At 38.2% G+C, this 21,257-nt stretch overlaps 1 protein-coding gene across 2 annotated transcripts in view; it reads right to left on the bottom strand.

Moving 5' to 3' along the window:
* LOC122667652 (vacuolar protein sorting-associated protein 52 A-like) overlaps positions 1-21,257 on the bottom strand; it is a 42,272-nt gene that overhangs the window by 11,869 nt on the left and 9,146 nt on the right. For both annotated transcript variants that reach the window (XM_043864023.1, XM_043864022.1), the window contains exons 7-15: positions 14,995-15,078; positions 13,746-13,826; positions 10,502-10,645; positions 8,080-8,171; positions 6,147-6,228; positions 3,726-3,908; positions 3,269-3,384; positions 3,090-3,148; positions 2,513-2,613 (exon numbers count right to left, since the gene is read on the bottom strand). In XM_043864023.1, the coding sequence (XP_043719958.1) occupies positions 2,513-2,613; positions 3,090-3,148; positions 3,269-3,384; positions 3,726-3,908; positions 6,147-6,228; positions 8,080-8,171; positions 10,502-10,645; positions 13,746-13,826; positions 14,995-15,078 (942 nt within the window). The remainder of the gene's footprint in view (positions 1-2,512; positions 2,614-3,089; positions 3,149-3,268; positions 3,385-3,725; positions 3,909-6,146; positions 6,229-8,079; positions 8,172-10,501; positions 10,646-13,745; positions 13,827-14,994; positions 15,079-21,257) is intronic.

Consider the following 21,257-nt stretch of genomic DNA (forward strand, 5'->3'; position numbering starts at 1 on the left):
GCCCAATCCATTCAAAAATGCCAAAACAATGAATTTCTACCAGGGATACACTTCTATGAAGCCTTTTGCGATATTACCCTTCATTCTTCTCCAAAATCAAGATATGGAGGCCTACAGAGGATTCTTTCAAATTGGGCAAATCTTCTGGGGAAATTTGCACTTGTTTTTCCATTTGCTAGTATATTTCCAATTCTAATGACATAAGGAGTAACTACATTTTTTTGTTCCCTAGGATACAATTGCATTTCCGTTTTTCTTTGGGGGGTTTTTTTCAACTGCCCATATTGGTACTTGCTTCTTAACTTCCTTTCCACCACTCCTTTCAACTCCAATCTGCCCTAATCCTTTCCCACAAATACTTTCTTGTAGTTCAGCCTTGGAAATCTGAAACATAGCTGTCCTACATCAATTACACCTTTCAAAAGAATGTACCCTGACTAATACAAACTTGCTCGCACTCTGGGTTAATTGAGTAAACCATGTTTGGTTGCAATTACATTCCCCACAGGCTTAGTGCCTTTGCCAGTGCATACTATCACGATATGAATACCATTGGATATGGGGGTTCTATGATCCACCCATACAAATTATCATGATGTTTATAAAAAAAGAAGTGTTCATTCTGTCAGAATGGGGAAAAAACACTTGGATACAAGAACAAATAAATACTGTATTAAGATTTATAACAGCCTTTAGCATCATACCAAATAAATACAAGAGAGAAAGTAGCTCAGAGAGAGGGTACTCTCCCTTGTTATGGAAATAGCTTCTCTCCACCCCATGGCAGCTCAGTTGGTTTTGAAATTTTGTGGACCTATTGTCTACATCATACTTTAACACTGGTAAGCCCAACTCTTATCACCAACTGGGTGGAATAAAGTATTGAAAAATGTCAAACAACCTAATTATTATGGAATGTAGTAGGACAACTGAAAACATAAGGTGAAAGTTCAATATGTTGGTTGGGGGGTGGGGGGACATAAGGTTGAGATGGCATCGTGCCTGGCAAACCAGAGAGAGCACCTAGCTACCCAGGGGTCATGACGCAGAGCCTAAACATTATGTGGCAGGAAAAGGACCAAAGAGACCACGATTTTGGTTTTAGTTCAAACCAGAACTAGGCTGCTTTGGCCTAGTTTGCATGGGCTGATTTGGATAGGTTTGGTGTTAATTGTGTGGGGCCAGCCGGCCAGGTTGCTAGAATATCTTCTAGAAGTTGCTGTTTTTCTTAGTTTCTATTTTTGGGACTAGTTTGTGTTTTTGGCAATAGCTACTAGTAATTGCTATTTTGGATTTCTTTTTTATACAGTAGTCATTAGATCTCCCTTCTAGAAGGGTTTCTAATTTTGAGCCGTTTGTAAGTCCAGAACTCTCCAACACATGGAGAGTCAATAAATTTTCTATTCAGCCATCTAAAGTTATAATACAAGCATGGGATACCCTATCCCACAGTTCTAGCAATTCCTCTATTGAATTCTCTTTGTGAGATGCATGCTAATGTGGTGATTCAGCAGCAAACCCAAGGTGGTGAAACCTTGGTTGGGTGGTAGTGAAGCCTCCCGCAGGCCTTGGTGGTGAAGGCAGGTCGTAGCCTTTCTTCAGTCTCTTTTCCCTCTATCTTTACTTCAGTTTCAACAAGCTACATGGTGTATGTGTGGGTGACTAGTCAACATAATTTGGGTTTGATTCTACCACCTCTGTTTCCATTCTCTGTGATTTAGCTCAGATATTACTCATTCCATGTTCTGTTTGTTCTATTTCTCAGTTGAAATCCTGGCATTAGTAGTTTTTGTCCACTTGTGATCACAGACTTCCATCAAGAATTCCGACTAGTCCAGCCCTTGGATCAAGCTCAATTTTTTATATGTTGTTCTTCTCTATTGAGGCTACACTTGTCCAAAAGTGCAGGTTCATCAGATCTGGAAACTGGAAGTTATTCATGTTTTAGAAGAAGAAGGGTGTATCCAAGCTCCTGCCACTGCAGGGTCTGGGGATACGCAGCCTTACCCCTGCTCTGTGGAGAGGCTGTTTCCCGACTCAAACCCGCAACCACTAAGTCACTAGAAGTAACCTTACCTTAACAATTCATGTTTGAGAGAGTTACTAATTTCTGTTTTCCTCAAGTTTCTATTTTCTGTCCATCTTCATTACCCACCATCTAACCATTGGTTCTTGATGATATTTTAGCCACAACTTCAGCAGATTTAGGCCAGCCTTTGACCAGATATTTAGCCCTATCGGCTAGCTGGTTTGTGAGTTATTACATCTTCTATTTTCTGCCCTATTGTTACCTAAACTAGGTACACTGCAGTTCTGTCCTGTAGTGTTTTCAGTTCATTAAAGCTTACTTTGACTTATTAGAACTCATCAGGTCAGAATGGCCTAGCCAGCCCCATGTGTCAGAAAAACGTGGCCCTTAATAGACGCTATCTTTGTAGTTGTGGAGGATTCTTTTTTTCCCTATGTATAACATATGAAGAAATTGAATAGAATAAGAAACATGGAACTTTACCTGGTGCTGATGTATAATGCGGATCATAAGCATTAAGCCGATAGCATCGTAACAATTTGGAAGGATTGCATTGAAGTGTTCATCGATAACAGCAAATGGACCTATGGAAAACAAAGCCAAACAGAAAATCAATGTAATTCTTATCAAAATTCAAAATTATTTTCTAGCATGCAAATTAGATGTCTCTTTGGTGGCAAATTCTATTTAGAAAATACAATCTTGATGTGTTTCCAGAGGCCATAGTATTTTTTTTAAAAAACACAGCACGCCAAAGCATTAGTGTCAGTAAGGATGGTAGCAGACTTCTATACATTAAAGCAATTATCATTAAGGACTACAAAGTACAAATTAGAGAACCTGCAAAAATGCCAGTACGAATGAAAAATATTAATCTGACAAAATAGATATTTAAATATTACAAGAAAAACATCAAAAAAACCTCAAAAAGTACAGTTACTCTCCCAAAAAATACAACAAGAAACAGTAATACAAAGTATTTCTAATCTTTGCACTGACAATGTAGGTCCATCCTAATATCAATTCCAAAATAAAGTCCAGGTACAAGTTTCACGGTTACCGGTAAATATCTCATAGAATATGGATTCTTCACCAAAGAAATCATCACAGAAGAGATACCTGAAGGGAATGAGAAGATCAGATTTTCAAGTTACAATTTTCTATTGCGGCCAAGAAAGGGGAAAGAGAAGGGGGAGGAGATGAGCATAAATATCAAAGGATAAGGGAGTTATTGACTACTCTGAGGTGGCAGTATCCATAAGAAGCTTGTGCAAGCTCCTGAAGAGGACTTCATATGGATACTTCTGAGAGCTTGCTTCGGCTATATGTGGAATCAACGCAGGTTGATCAATTTCCTGAAAAACGTAAAAAGAGCAAACGTTAAATTTTATTATAAAATCTAGTTTTTGGCACTCAAACTAAACTCCTGTCGAAAAGGGGAAAAAAACTCTTAATATATAGAGTCAAGGAATCTTTTTATTTTATTTTTATCAAATGTAGTCTCTTTCTAGGTGAGCCCACCTAGAGAAGTACCACCCGGCATCCTTGGATGGTATTTTCTGCCATGTGGTAGCATAGTTAATGCTCAAACTTTATGGACAGGTTATCCGTGTCATCATTGACTGAGGCTGTCAAATCAAATGCAGAATTCTAAAGCATACTGTCGCTATTAAAAAAAATGATAGTGATAAGAGACCTTTAAAATGTTTATCCTATCCCCCAAGGCAAAAACAGCAGATCGGTTTTTTAAAGGTTCTCTTCCTCTTGAAAAGAGGCCAGCACTTCTGGTCTCTACTCCAATCAAATCACTTGCTGTTGCTATATCCAGTTGTAGTTTCTCCAGTGCTTGAATATAAGCCCGGAAATGGGCACTCAGAACCTGCAATAGAATGGCTGTACTTCAGTAAAGATGAGAAGTTTACAAACATAATCTTTCCAATTATTTGACAAGTGTCAACTGCACAGTTGTTAGCCGTTCAAAGGCTACCTCAAAGGCAACTTTATGACAGTATATTGGATAACTGCAATCCTCTCATGTGCAAAATATCATTTTAAGGTTTACAAAAAAAATCTTGCTTATCTTCTCCATTGTTCACCATTTCCATGGTGCTTGAAATACATAACTTCACCACATGGAAATTATGATATAGGTTAAGACACGTAGTGCATCTGGCTAAATGAGTAAATGAGACAGACATTCTTTGTTTATTATTAATATTTTTTTTGGGGTGGGGGGGGGGGGGGTGGTGTGGGGAGAATAATGGAGAAATATTCAGTCAAGGATTAAAGTATTGAGATTGGGTATCGTATCAGAGGCTGATTTTAGGAGACGTATCTTCACCATAACCGAACCCTCCTGCTTTTGGTTGTTCTGTGCAGGTGCCACCTGAAGTTTTGAACAACCAGGGCGCGAGTGGATCAGAACGCGCTCTATCTTCAGTAGCCCAAGAGAAAAACAAGATACTCTAAAGATACACATGGAAATGGTCAAGAAACGCATGGAAATGCTTAGGATACATAATGCAAACTCGACCCCCAACCAGGGAAAAACCAGTGGGAGATAGATTGCAGCAGGATCAATAAGGAAGAACAAAATTGAAAACTGAAATTTTTTTTATTGCTCTTTTCTGTTTACATATGAAAGAAGAACATAAAAGGATAGGAAAGAAGAAGCAGGGGATATGGAAGGGGGGATAGGGGACTCTCTCAGTCCAGGGTCTCTCACCCACGGTCTCTCACTGTCACCGCCTCTCACAGTTTCAACCATAGCTCTCTTTTCTTCAATCTCTGTCCCTTTTCTGCTCAGCCACATACACTTATTTATAATCAACTCATCAATAGTTACAAAATTAGCAACTCCCAATAGTGTGGGGAGATTGCTTGGCTGCCAATAAAACTGGGAAAAAAAAAAAGAAAAAAGAAACTAACATAAAAATAGAAACTTGCTGGAAAATAGAAACTCTAGTCTCTAGCTGTTGACTCAATAACAATGAAAGAAAATACAAACTAGTTAACTACTGAAATAGAAACTAATAGATGTATCCTAACAAATATTGGCAGCATCACATCCAAGCCAGCTGTCGATATTGAGCCCCACAACACTATTCACGTGAACAGTTTTTTTTTTTTAATTCTGCTTTTGTCCTGTTCTTCATGCTTTGGATTACATCAATACAGGCAAAAACAGTTTTGAAGCATAATACATCATAAAGAAGTAGTTATAAGGTCCAATCATAGGGTGTTAGGTGGTCAGACCCGATATCCGCCATGTGGCAGATCATTTAGGACCCAAAAGAAGGTATGCCCGATGATACCCTGAAGTACCTGGCAGATAATTCAGAGTCAACTTTTTTTTTTTTTTTTTTGGGGGGGGGGGGTGTTGGGTATAAACTATAAAGTTGATGCACTTTCTAACATTTTGATTCAATTGTGTACATTGTTTAGACAGTCTCATGCATGGGATCAGGCATGTGCATTAAATAAATAAATAAGAAAACAATAGAAACGAAGAGGAAGAGGAGAAGACCTAATCGAGTTTAGCTGCATATCGATTTGTATTGACAGGTATCGATGGTATCGAACTGTATTGACCCTCTCTCTCTCTCTCTCTCTCTCTCTCTCTCTCTCTCTCTCTATATATATATATATATAATAAAATTAAAAAAAAAAAAGACAAGAAAGAAGCTGAGGGTGTGTTTGAAGTTTGGTATCTCATCCCTCAAGGGATTCTGAGTGTTCTTTATTACACGGAACAATTTTAACCAGAATCACAATTGGCACATATTTTGATTTTTGGAGCAATTCTTTGATTTTTCACACCTTTGTTTTGGAGCAGTGTTCATGAAGCAAAAATGGTTTGCTTCCCAATTCCAAGAATCACTTCGTTAACTTTGTAGGGTCATTTATGGTAAACATTTATTTACTCTAATGCAAGAATAAAAAAGGTGTTTCCTAGACGAATCATTCTATAATCAGAAGTGATACCAAAGGCAAGATATTGAGGGAAATCATTGTTTCAGTGGTGCACAATCCCCAACAACAAGAGAAGCATCAGAATCGAATATCAGGTTCATGTAGCACTAAATTCAGTTCTGTTAAATTTTTCGATAGCACTCACCTTATTCATTGTGTCAATGTATGCTCCACGAACCTCCATATAGACCTCCTTTCCATGTTCTTTGAGAAAGAGAATTACGTACCTACATTTTTTTTTAAATTAAGAAGAATGAATCATCAAGAAAACAAAACAAACACTTAAACTGATCCTAGAGCCACTTCATCATCATTATTGACAAATTAATTACTGAAACAGTGAAGAAAATCTAAATCTTTTTACCCAGAAAAACGATACTAAGCATTTCATTCCCCTTGAAGATCTCAATCAAAAATGATAGTGAAGTACTACTACAAGGAACGTGACATCAACATATGTGGAAAACGTGGATTGGTCGTTGTGTTGATGTAAGATAATATCAAATTCTATTAGAAAATCCCTATAAAAAAATGGTAGTAAGCCCATAGGGAAGGAAACCTAAAAATCATGTCACAAAAATTTCCAGCCTATAGCACCACACAGAATCAGCATTTTTTATTGATAGTAGCCCCGGACAGAATTATGACAACTATACTTAGGAAGTTGAGGGATGGGGAAAAAATGCTACGGGATACCTTCGAGTATTATTTGGTCTTGGAAACGAAAATTTTTGGTCCAAAAAGAAAAGGGGGGGGGGGGGGAGAGAGTGGAAACGGAAAAAATTCAGAAACAAATATCATACGAGCGTTACTAGTTCCAAATTCAAAAATTGGAATATATATAAATATATATATATATATATATATATATATATATATATATATGTATATGTAAATATTATATTTTAATTTTGTAGAAAACTAATTAGCTATTACATCCTGATAATTATCCAAGTGTTGAGCCCCCATTAAACGGGTGGCTCTCTTTCTCGCCCTCTAGATGCTCCAGAAGCACCTGGCAGTCGAAACAGTACCAGTGGAGATGATAAAAGGCTTGTAAATTGTCCTCCAATGGTTGGCAGGATGTGGTCGAAAGTTATTCTCCTTTGGTCATCCAGTGGCTAAAGGATCAGAAGGAGGGCCCTTTGAGATATATCCACATCATTAGGGGGTCAATAGGGCTCTGAACTTGGGACATTACCCAATCACATGGTGCTTCTTAAGGCCTCTTGTGTTTCTGGCCCTTCTCTTGTTGTTGTTGTATCAATTATCTCTGATCATTTCTTTATTTTTTATAATATTTTGTTACTTTGCAGGCGGGGGGAAAAAACTGAAACCAGTGCTCTGCATTTTCCTGTTGGTATACATATAGCATTATCCAAGCTACATGTTCTTTCTAATTCATTACTGTCAATTTGTCAACCAATGACTAGTGTTCGGACTAGAAGTGACCCAAGAGCAATTTTATCAACTTGACAAAAAGAATGAGAGAAATCTAATAGAAACTCATATACCATAAGCAGAGGTACCATGTAATTGAAAAGTCTGTCTGAACTTTGAACTTTGGTCAAACCAATGTCAAAAATGTCCTGAATCTAAGAGATCTATTTTTCCCACGTCTACCTCTTGCATATGAGTTAAAAGAAATGCAGTAGAATATGTATTTAATGAACTACGAAGGATCTACCAGAATATGATCAATGATAATATTCCTTGGGTGCAACTTGAAACTACCAGAATATGATCAATGATAATAGTTCCCTTGGGGTGCAACTCTGATAACTCAAACCTTCGTCAGATATTGAAAGGAAAGTGTTTCAGAGCAACCTCATATGGACGATCAGATAGACAAAAAGCAATACATATAAGACTTAAAAAATAAAAAAAAGAGATGCATGTAATTAGGGCACATTAATGCACCATACCATAATTATTTGTTCTTTTTCAAATGGAAATGTACTTCAATTTAAAGAAACAAAAAAGTAAGGAGATTCACCCATAGAAGGTAGTAACATTCCAAAAGAGATAGCTTACTTGTACCCATAGAAGGTAGTAACATTCCAAAAGAGATAGCTTACTTGTATTTTAAAAGAACATTTTGTTGAAGGATCTGAATATTTGTTTTGGGCTTTCTTAGGGCATAAAGCTTCTGAACAACAAACTCAAATACCTACAAAAAATGGACAAGAATAAAAATTAAAAGGGTAAAACTTAACATGGTCGTATACTCGTATTAATGGATAACATGTTCAATAGCATTGAAAGTCTCATGTGTTAGAATATTAAATAATCTGTAAGCACCAATAAATTAATGGATTAACATTTGTTTCCCTAGTCCAGAAGAAGTTATCAGATATCATTGTCAGATAAAATATCAACGTTTGAAACCTCAACTAAGAATACTTTGTCTAGATCTTCATTTAACATTAAATGTCACAGAAATTTGGTCGATCTAGGCTGCCTGATCCAGTACTTCTGGATGCAACAATATAATTTGACGCATTACCTGTCTCAGTCTCATGGATAGAACCTGGGATACAATTCTGTAGAAACTACATGTCAAGCTTATTGTACTATGGTCCTTCAGTTGGAAACTAAAGATTGAAGGAGAACAAGTGTGGAAGGGATAAGATGAGAGTAGGAAGAAGAAGAAGAAGAGAAGAAGGAGAAATCGGTCGCAAGTTGTGGGAGAGAATAGTTCATCTCTCCCCTATACTGATTCATTTAACATAAAGGAGAAATTACATCATTACCCCCCCATGCTAATATATGATGGCTAAGGAGAGTAAAAAATAAGAAAGTAAAAACACATTACAACTTAAAAGTCTAGTACCTAAAGTACCCTTATTACATGAAATTAAATAACTCTTAACACCTTCAGTTCACCTGCCCCATCTTGTTGAGAATTACAACCACAAATTTTGCATTTATACTCCTCACATTACAACTTCAAAGCCTTATCACCAATCCTTTTTCTCTAATTTCCCATACCTCGTCTTCCACGAAAGGCCTCTCCAACCAGTCCCTTGATTCTAATGACATTTGCCTAAATTCATCCCATCCCAAGTTTGATCTAGACCCCACCTCCTCTCTGTAGAGGTCCTCATGGAAACCTATCCCACTTCTTGTCTTATCTCGGTCTCATCCTCAATAATAAATTCCTCCACCCTAAAAAAAAGTCAATACTTTCCTCCACCCTCAACTTAGAGATTATTGTAACTCTTTGCCTCACACTCACACCTTTTCGTTCAATCAATACCAGCAATACTAGCATTTCTTTATGTTCACAATGCTTCCTCATATTCAGAATCGATATCTGAATTTTATTTTATATAAGGTGAAATATCTGTTACTTCTCCAAACATCACAGGGCACCTATTTTGCAACGTGGATAGATGATGAGTTCATTCCAACCGTTGGATGGAGAGGACATGGTCTAGATTATCCATGTGTCAAATTTCAGAGTCTAATTCAATCAAATAACCACCGTGTATTGGCATGCATCCTGTATATGTCCATGTTGTGTAACAGTAGTCTAGTCATTACTTTGCAGTCTCCCAACTTTGAGCAGAACAGATGGTTTAGATAGGACAAAAATGAAAATGGATGGCCTAGATTTGTCTTGTGACTTTGGAAACGTCACAACCCTTGTGACACCAATAACTACCCTTTATATAAACTTCCATTTTCCACAAAGTTTTGCACTACAGTCCCATAGCATACCCCAAGCAGGTGCTCTACTTCAGTTTCGGATATGATTCCATCTCCGAAGGGGAAAATGCATTTCTCAACGTTGAAATCTAAATAACAACTTCTTATCCCAACTTAATGGGTCGGCTACATGGATCCAAACAAAACAAAGTAGGGAAAACTGAGGTCTAAACAAAAAAGGCGAATGAAGAGATCTAAGGCATTCATGCAAAGTTACTCTATCAATATGTTTTGAATGCTGCCTCTGTGGAACAAATTATCCAAGAGCGAGTACATAAAAGATCAAGACATTCATGATTCATGTATTTCAACAGTTACTTGCCATTTAAGTTCGATATCTCCATTGTTATTTAGAGAAACCAGAACTTTCAAGTTTCAAATCTCAAGCTCATAATCATTTTTGAGTGACTAAAAAGAATACGCAGTTAATGAGGTGAGAAAAAAGAATTTAATCACACTCAAAGAGGAACATTCTTCAATAATTTTACGACGAATGGTGAGGGCAATCACAAAAATTAAACCTAGTGTATGCTGATCCTTTGACTTTCTCAAGCAGTAGAAGCAGAGCAGCACTAATCCATCAACTGATTAATACCAAACCCTAAAAGAAAAAGAGAACTTCAAAGTTCAAACCATACAGGTATACAAAGTCAGCTGACTGCAAATTGCAAAATAGTAATAATCTATGTCTACAATGTACCATTAACATGATTCTGTCATAATTGACACAACTGCAAGTAGCTAATTATCGATTTCAGTTCAATATTCATGCTTTATAAAGTTCACAACCTTCGACACAGCTTTTTGCCGAAGTCTTTCCAACTCAGGCTGAACACCTTTTAGAGCTTCTGAAGATTTGACCATGGGATCTACTTGAACAAACTTCAGCTTCTTACTTAAAACCACAAGAGTCCTCATGTATTCATCATTTACCTGCATAAATCAGTAAATATCAAGTACAATGGCATACAAAATAAACCACAACACTTCTTCATTCAGTGGATCAAACAGAAAGTAAAATATCTGGGTGTATCCTTTCTAAATCTGTAACCGGTACTTTATGTCCTTAGAGCATGTCATTATACTCATCAGCTCCTCTACATGAGTCAATAAACCGGAATCATTTTAATTCCTATTTTAAACTTCTTTTATATACTTTGTAGCAAAAATATATAATGAAAACAAGGGATCAGGACATCATAGGAAAGGATACACCACCAAGTTCAATACTGCAATCATTTACATCATGATTCAGCCAAGATATCTTCAATTTCCATAGTTGCAGGATCTCAAGTATAGGAAAGTAGAATGATGCAGGATAGTAAAGGTTCCAACCAAGGATTTAAGTATCGGTATCGGGTATCGTATCGGTCGGGCGATTTTAAGAGGCGTATCGTATCGTATCGGAGATACGTATCGATCGGTGAAACGCATGAAAATGATCAAAATACACATGAAAATACACTTTTGGACAATAAAAACAATATAAACAAGCAATTTGTGTCATATATCATGCATATATACTAAGAATTGTGAATAATCAATAACCAGACAAGTGCGGCACATTGAAATTGTTATAAAAGATTAAAAGATGAAATTTCTTACATGTAAAGTCACTCAATTGCCATGAAGAATGTCGGGTGGATCAAAGTCATGTCTGTAAGGGTCTTCAACAATAGGGGTGACTATTGTGATAGATTTTAGGGTAAATATATAATCTTCTTGGAATGTGATAGATCTATACATAATATAGTACATATATTATATACATTAGCATTTGTTTTAAATTTTAGAAGAAAATTAAAAAAATCATTTTAAAGAAGCAATTTTCGATTTTGGGTAAAAATGCAAAGAAACATGGATTTTGAACTCAAATCTTTGTAAATGTATACAAAGAATGCAATACTAAGTTAGTTTAACATATTCCCTTTGAATCATAACAAAAAAATACCAAAAATCAAAGATTTAAACAAAAGAATCAAGTTTTTTCAAAAACCTACCTTGCCCTTCAAGAACACCTTTTGATTTCGAATGTGGGCTGTTAGATGCAGCAAATGATGAGATTTCACCTCCTTTAGGATCGTTTTTGGCAAAGGAATCAAAGCCCTCAACAAATCTTTGGCAAAAACCAAGTTTAAAGATGTTTTTTATGGTTTCTCAAAGCTGGAACTGTTTTTTTCCGCCAGCCTGCTCCTGCTCGAGTTTTTTTTGAGAAGACTTGGGCCCATGTGGTTTTAAGTTGCCGATACGTATCGAGAAGTCTCGATACGTCTCGATATGTATCGTTATTTCAAAAATAATAAAATAATGGTTTAAATCATGTCTCGTCTGTATCGATGCGTATCGACCGTATCGTATCGTATCGATATGTATCGGTCGATACATACCGATACATTCAAGACATTTACATTTAAAAAAAAAAAGATACGTCTCGACCTGTCTCGTCTCGGCCATGACCGATACCAGAGACGTATCGGCCAAGCGATACGATACGCTCCGATACTTAATTCCTTGGTTCCAACACCCAAACACTAACTTTGCTTTCATTTCTAGAGAACAATCCCAAAAGAGAAACCACTACTAACACCATACCAACCACATGGCTACAGAATATGACGGCCAAACTCAAAAACAGGCAAATAACATCAAGTATAAAGCTCCCAAAAGACGGAAAAAAAGGAATCTAGCACTAGCAGCTGTTACCTCAGCAATTAAAAAAACCTTGAACAGCATTAAGATGAACTTTGATGGTAGCAGCTTGGTAAACCATAATTTGGCAGGTAGGGTTGGTGCTTCAGGGACCATGAGGGTTTTATTATTTTACCATACTTAAGACCAACTGGCATGACAGACTCAACAACAGGGGATCTCTGGGATTTGATAACTGGCTTGTGTTATCCATAAATTTACAGGCCAGCCGCCAGACACTTGACCATTAAGGGTGATTCTTCTACAGCCATTAGCTGGATTTCTACACAAGCCCAGGTCTCATAAAGAAACTCATACTCAACAAGGCAGTCTAGACCCTTAATTCCTTATGCTCCTACGGGTAGATTTGCTGATGCTCAGCAAATGAGATGCTGTACAGAAACTAAAGTGTAGTGGTGCAAGTGTAAAAATAAGATGATATGGACAGAGAGGGCAGCTTCTGGTGAACCTTAAAATATAGGATTCGTGATTTTGGCAGTGTATTTCTTCATAGAATTATAAGTGAATCCCCATTCCACACTCACATATTAGAGCTGAAGATTTCACATGTTTTACATACTTCATTGAAGTATAAGGTGCACAACCATATGTTTAAAATTCAACTGAATCTCAAGTAGAGTCATATCAGAAACTTAAATTTTTACAACACATCGAGCCAAAAATGTTGCCTAAGGATGATTCACCCAAGCCAAAAAAAAAAATTATATTTCCAATATATTCTTGATATCATTATTGTATATGTTTACCTACTAATATACTGAGTCGAAGTAGTGTAGGCAAATCAATAGTTATCTAAGTCAAGTTTTTTGGTTTATAAAAACTGAGTCTAATAGCAGTAAGAGAGTAGAAACTATATAATGGTCCCCACCTAAAAACTGGAGACTTGTAGAATAAAAAAACTAGACTTTAATAAAGGAAAGCAAAAGAATCAAATTCAGAAAGGAAACAGAGACTAATCAATAACTCAAACAAGCAAACAACTCACGACTTATGATACATTAGCCAGGACTTGACATATTTAAATGCTTGTTATTTTATTATATTGAAGGATGGAATAAGATACCCAGAATGAAGTAGTGTTGTGGGTAGGTGGGTTTTTTTTTTTTTGTTACAACACGAAACGTACTAAGGACAGGTTCAAAAGCTGCAAGTAAACCACAAGTGAGAAACAGAGATGCTATCACCATCATGGAAGATTTGACAAGATCATGATTGATGTAATTTGGGTCCTCAGCCAACTTCGTAATGGTGATCCGTATCCCAGACATATGCCCACTTCAACAGATAACAAATTATGTGAAGAATTAGAAGAAAAAAAAATTACCTCTCCATCAACAATTATGTCAACCATCCTTGGTGGGACAATGATGTCTTCAATAAATTTTTCCAATTTTGATTCAGCAACCTGAGAAGAAATACCAAAGTTACCAAAATATCTAAAACCTAGAATAAAATCAGGAGAAGAAAAGGAAAAATAAAAGGATATAAGAAACATGAGCTTGAAGCCATCAAAAGCTCCAAGAGTTTCTTGTTTCAGTTACTTGGCCACCTAATCAGCAATGAAAATTTGAAATCAAGATACAACCTAGATCATCGGCCCCAAATGGTTCCTCTCAAGTTTTAAAGGGGATCAATTCACCATTCAAGACCCAGGGAATGGGCCTCTTATGATGGTGATCACAGGCGGTTTGGAATATGGACCTCCAAACAGGCTCAGCAATTGCCCCAGATTCATCAGAGCAGTTTGACCTAATGGTCCATAATTCACAAGCCCTAGGCAAAGTAACCCATCTCCTCTGGGTCCAAGGACATCCATATGTCAATCAGGGCTCATAATAACAGAACTACAGAAGGATACATTGCATTTAAATTCTGATTAACAACCAATGACGTGATTTGCACTCTCAATAGAACTTGAGACTCACAGAAGAGGATTGGAGCTCACCTAAGAACCTCCAAAAGTGGGATCACATTTATCCAGGTAGAGTTCAACCTAGAATGGGTTTAAGACTTCTTTAGTACCTCTTTGTTGATTTAATATAATTTTGGAGTTGCTCATTGGGTGGGGGGGGGGGGAGAGAGAGAGAGAGAGAAGAGAAAGGAAATAGTTTAGTGATTACATTTTTTGAGATAATTCTGGTCGATGGATGGGTGAGTTGGCAAAAAGTACAGCTGGATATCCAGTGGGACTCTACTAGGTCCACCGATAAATAGATGACCTGCCATCTATAAGGACCATAAAATTCAAATTAAATGTAAAGTTCAGCATGGACATGAGGAGCATAACCTAATTATCTTTCGTTGTGATCCTGGAGAGAAAAGGTAGCCTCTATGTTATCCTGAGCAATGAGATTCATATATAAATCTGTATTTGCTCTTATGATCCTCCACAACTTTAACGAAACAACTAAAGATTGGAAAAAAGATTATTTGTACCACCAATTTATATTCATTGCTGAATGGTTTCTCTTCCATTCGTTCTCTACTTAATACCGAGTATTTTAGTTAAAAAAATAATCCAAGCACCAAAAATGTTGGATATGAAAAATAAAACAAAATACGGGTAGGCCCACCTTGCGATTCTTCAGCTTCAGACCCATATCCATGGACTTCTCCTGAAGGGTTTTTATTTCTGAACTTATAGAACCAATCTCATCCTAGCACAAAATTTCAGTCAATATTAATAATTTCAACAATAAGATATCCAATTGTTCAGCCAGTACAATTTGAAGAGGAAAAAGAAACAATGAAATGGAGACAAATGATGAAAAAAATTTGAGAGAAATGGATGATGCCAATTTGATGACCAATGTCAAGCAATTCTTTTCCACCTTCTCGAACTAATCCAGTTCTTTTCATGCCTCAGGCAATAGAAGAGCCACAAACTTGAATGTAAGCTATATCCATCTCAGCTTTAAATCCTTTAATTAGGTTTATCAAGAAGCAAACATATTATTAAAGGAGAAGTAAAAGGCCCAAAAAACGAAATAATGTAAATGTGTCAGTGTTATATGCAACATTAACATTATTGTATACCCCTTATGGCACAAAAAATGCTACCGAGCACCAATATTGCAATAACATTAGCTCTTTTTTTTCGAAAATAAAAAATCATATTTTTACCATAATAGTATAAAGGCTGCTGGGTGAGGCACCAGCATCAAACATACAAGAAAGACCAGACGAAAAGTAGAAAGATGGAACAACCATTGTCCTTGTTGACAAGGAAACAAAGGTAATCTTATAACTTGTAATAGTTGTAGTCTTGTAGACAATATGATTATATATCACAGCTTCAAATCCTTCATTCATAATGTTGGGGGAAAAAAGCAACATCATTCCACTCCTGTTCAAACAAATAAATCACTAGCAAGTATAAACAGCGCACGTAAAAGCTAGTATGAACAGCATATTCTTTCAACCATGCAATCAATAACATGTAAACGTACACAGTACAACAATGCAATCAGTAAATGTAAATACAGACATCACTATACCTGGTGACATTTAAAATGACCTTATACTTCACAATTTGCTATGTGGCAATACATGAGGGTTCTATATGATGGAGGACCTCAAACCCATCTAGCTTGACAAATTTCAGCCAAAGCAAACACTGCAAGTGCCTTAAAAGTGAGTTTAGATTTTGTTAACAGCCTTGGGAATTAATGCTTAGATGATCTGATCGATCACCCCAGCCTCTTATTTATAACAAAATCAAATTACAGAAAGATATGAATTCCCCCCAATCCTATTCCTACTAGGAATTCCCACTATAACTAGGAATCCCAAATAGAAATCGTATAGAGGGGAAAAACAGGAATAAAACAATTAAAACATAAACAAAATAAAATAAGTAATAAAGGCCAACTAGGACTAGATTACTCATAGTGGGTAACGTAGCCAATCTCAACACTCCCCCTCAAGTTGGAGCAAAGATGTCGATCATGCCCAACTTGACTAGATTGGGATGAAACAGCTTCCCAGACAATCCCTTAGTGAAGATATCTGCAAGTTGATCAATAGACGTCACAAAGGGAATGCAAATCAGCCCTGCCTCTAACTTCTCTTTGATGAAATGCCTATCCACCTCAACATGCTTGGTACGATCATGCTGTACTGGGTTGTGTGCTATGCTGATTGCAGCCTTGTTGTCACAGTACAACATCATAGGAAGACGAATAGGAACACCAAGATCTTGTAGCAACCCTTTAAACCAGAGTAACTCACAAATACCCTGTGTCATAGCTCGAAACTCAGCTTCGGCACTAGAACGAGCAACAACATTTTGCTTCTTACTACGCCACGTGACAAGATTTCCACCTACAAATGAGCAATACCCAGAAATAGACTTGCGATTTGAAGAACCAGCCCAATCAGCATCAGTGTATGCTTCTATCCGTAGATGACCATGCGTAGACAAAAGAATTCCTTTTCCAGGAGATGACTTCAAATAGTGCAAGATACGAAGAACAGCCTCCATATGAGAAGAGAAGGGATCATGCATAAACTGGCTCACAATACTCACGGCCACAGCAATGTCAGGACGAGTGTGTGAAAGATAAATCAGCTTCCCTACAAGCCTTTGGTACCGGCTTTTATCAACAGGCTCACCCTCTTTCTCCTTGAGTCGAACAGTAGGGTCCATAGGAGTATCTGAAGGATGACAGACTAGCAACCCAGTCTTAGCCAATAAGTCTAGGACATACTTCCTCTGGGAGAGAAAAATGCCTTTAGAAGATCTGGCTACTTCAATCCCAAGAAAGTATCGTAGTTTCCCTAGATCCTTAATCTCAAATTCTTGTCCAAGGAAGGTCTTCAACCGTCTGATCTCATCACCATCATTGCCAGTAACCACTATATCATCAACGTAGACTATAAGAACAGTGAGGTTTTCACCAACCCTCTTTATAAAGAATGTGTGATCAGCATTACTCTGCTTATAGCCCACAGAAATCATGGCCTTGTGGAACCGCCCAAACCATGCTCGAGGTGACTGCTTCAGCCCATAAAGTGCACGCTTCAGTCTACATACTTTTCCTCGGTTTCTGTCACAAGAGAACCCTGGTAGAATGTCCATATATACCTCCTCATCCAGTGTTCCATTTAGGAAGGCATTTTTTACATCTAGCTGTTGCAAATCCCATCCAAGGTTGACTGCACAAGATAATAACACACGAACAGTATTTAACTTGGCAACCGGTGCAAAAGTTTCCTGGTAATCAATGTCGTATGTCTGAGTGAACCCCTTGGCCACGAGTCGTGCCTTATACCTATCCACAGTGCCATCCACCTTCTGTTTCACCACAAACACCCATTTACATCCAACGGTTTTCTTCCCCAGTGGAAGACCCACAAGCTCCCATGTGTTATTTTTTTTCAAGGCTTCCATTTCTTCCATCATAGTTGCCTTCCACTTTCCGTTTGATAAAGCTTCCTGCCAATTGTTAGGAATACGAACAAAAGAAAGAGAGGAAACAAAGGCACGGAAGGATGGGGCAAGGGAATCATAAGAAACGACATGAGATATGGGATGCTGAGTGCAAGTTCTGACACCTTTGCGAAGAGCAATAGGTAAATCAGGAACATTACCAGGTGGAGAGGCAGGTTCTGGATCCGGGTTCGGCAATTGGATGGGTACTGGAGCAACAGTTGATTGAACCTGCTTATGTTTCCTTGCATAGGTCTTCATATTACTGGCATCAATCCTCTTCTGAAATTCACTAATAGTCCTCTGGATAGGAGTCTGGACCGGGGTAGCTTGCTCCCCCTGAATAGAAATGGTCTCCCCCTGTATAGGAACCTCTCCCCTTGACTCAGGGGAAGTACTAGGGGCAGGCCGAACTAGTTCAGACTCATGGTAAACAAACTGAAGTGGAGGTGGAGAGTCAATAGTCAGCACATCTTCACTAACACTCTCCCCCTAAAGAGGTGGGGACACATAATATGGAACATTTTCATGAAAGACAACATCCATGCTGACAAAAGTTCGACGGGATGGAGGGTAGTAACATTTGTACCCCTTTTGGGTAGCAGAGTATCCCCAGAAAATGCAGCGGAGGCTACGCGGGTCAAGTTTACCAGGGGACCTTGTATCCCTGACATAACAAACGCAGCCAAACACCTTAGGTGGGACTATAAAGGAAAAAGAGTCGAGTAATAGCTCAATAGGGGCTTTTGAAAGAAGAACCCGACTGCGCAGCCTATTAATTAAATAGGCCGCAGTAAGGACAGCATCCCCCCAATAAAGGGAAGGGACATTGTGAGCAAACATAAGAGCCCTAGAGGTGGAGGTGGCGGTTTTTTCTCTCAGCCACACCATTTTGGGCTGGAGTGTCGACACAGCTGGTCTGATGGAGGATTCCATGTACAGCAAGGTATTTTTGGAATTGACCTTCCATATACTCTTTCCCATTGTCACTCCTCAAAATTTGAAGAGGGGCATTAAATTGGGTCTTAATCATTTGATGAAAGTGCTAAAAACATAAAAATACTTCACTTTTTGTGTGCATAAGGTATACCCAAATGAACCTAGAATAGCAGTCAATGAAAGTCGCATACCACCGATGGCCAGTCAGGGAAGCTTTCCTACTAGGCCCCCACACATCAGTATGAACGATATGAAAGAAGGAAGAGGATCTTTTATTAGAAATAGGATAAGTTGAACGTGTCTGTTTAGTCAAGACACAAGGCTCACCAAAAAAGTCTTTCTTATTACAGTCTTTAACTAATGCTGGAAATAAATTTGATAAAGTACCTAAGGGGGGATGGCTTAGTCTAGAGTGCCATTTATGTAAGTCAGAGGAGAAAAATGTCGAAGGTAAAGTCTGAGTATGTTTAGGATGCCCATCAAGTAGGTACAATCCACCATGCACTTTACCTGATCCAATTGTCTTCCCCGAGTCCAGTTCCTGAAAGACACAGTGAGTGGGAAAAAAAATCACTTTACAATTCAGGGATTTAGTGATACTGCTAATGGAAAAAAGGTTAGTTGTAAATTTGGGAAAATGCAACACAGATAACAGTGTAAGGGAAGGAGAACAACCAATGGATCCTTTTCCTAAGATGGAGGAGAGGGACCCATCAGCAATTTTGACTTTATCCTTACCAGAGACAAGAGAATATGTATTAAAAAGGCTAGAAGAACCTGTCATGTGATCAGTAACTCCGGAGTCTATGATCCATGGAGTGGATACTACTGATGCACAATGACCAACAAAAGAAATACTTGTACGGGCAAACTGGCAAAGAAGGAACCTGAATTGGTAGCAGACGTAGTAGAGGCAGTTGATGTGTTCAACATACGACGCAGAGCCTGAAGTTCTTCCTGGGAGAAACCAATGTCAGCAGTGGGAGTTGGAGCTACACTTTCAGTATGATTGGCTCTGTTTTTAGACTTAGCACGACCACGTTTGGCCTCAAAATCAGCTGGCTTCCCGTGTAATTTCCAGCACTGAGCCTTAGTGTGATATGGTTTGTGACAATGCTCACAGTTAACAGGCTCTTTGGTAGTAGTAGTAGAAGCAGCAACACTGTCAGAAGACGCAACAGGAGTGGGGCCAGCAGTCTGTAAGGCTGATCGCTCAACTTTAGGAGTAATCATCATGGCAACCCTTCGTGTTTCTTCACTGTGAACATAAGAAAAGGTCTCCTCTAGAGTGGGGAAAGGAACGCGCCCAAGAACTTGCACCCGAATAGGGTCATAGTCATCATTGAGGCCAGTCAGGATATCATAGACACGGAATTGGTCTACATAGGTGTGGTAGGCAGTAATATCAGCAGTAGTAGTAGGTTGAAACCGACCATAGTGATCCAATTGCTGCCATAAACACTTGAGGGCAGCATAGTATTTGGTGACAGACATCTCCTTCTGAGTAGTGGTTTGGAGTGTCTTCCTGATTTCATATACCTGAGCACCATTACCTGAACGACCATAAGTGCCCTTGACAGCTGTCCATATTTGTGTAGCCGTGTCAAGGAGAAGATACTGACTAGAGAGGTCAGTGGTCATAGAGTTCAGAACAAAGGACATTACCATTGCATCATTGGCAGCCCATTTAGTACGAGCAACACCTTCTTTAGTAGGCTGTTTGGTGGTGCCAGTAAGATGGCCAGTGAGTCCCCTACCAGCCACTGTCAAGGATAATGATTTGGTCCAAATTAAGTAGTTGGTACCATCAAGCTTAATGGCAGCAGCATAGGGAAGAAAATCAGACCTTGTTTGATCTCCTCCAGAAATAGCAGTAGTCATCTCTGAGTCACCCATGATTCAGCCAGGCAGAAAAATCAGATCTGCCCTGTGGTAACAAAAACAAAAGCTGGAATACAGCAACCAACTGCCCTTAAACCAAAACCGAGAAGCAGGGTTTAAGAAAAAAACCCTAAGAAAGGTAATCGATCTCGTTTTAGGGGTCTTCAAGTGCTGAGAAAAAAATCTGCAGATATAAGGTCTTCAAAGGCTGAGAAAAAAACTGCAGATATAAGGTCTTCAAAGGCTGAGAAAAATCTGCAGATATAAGGTCTTCAAAGGCTGAGAAAAAATCTGCATCAATGGTACTGATTGTTGATGAAGTAGCTTCTCCAGAAAAAAACCAAAAATTGACAAAGTTAGGGTTTGTTGTGAAAAACCCTGAAGGTAGATCGATTGAGGAGGTGCTTTAATCTGGAGAAGAAAACCTGTGATAGCAGCTGTCCAATTGAAACTGCAGGAATGGATCCCAATAATCAAGCCAGTGTCAAATTGATAGAGGAGACTGATCTGCAGGTGGGGAGAACTCCAAACAAAATCGCAGAGGAAGGTGCAGCAGCTATCGATCCAAAAAGCTTCTTAAAGCAT

Source organism: Telopea speciosissima, chromosome 7, assembly GCF_018873765.1.
Source record: "Telopea speciosissima isolate NSW1024214 ecotype Mountain lineage chromosome 7, Tspe_v1, whole genome shotgun sequence".
In the NCBI taxonomy this organism is placed as follows: Eukaryota; Viridiplantae; Streptophyta; class Magnoliopsida; order Proteales; family Proteaceae; genus Telopea; species Telopea speciosissima.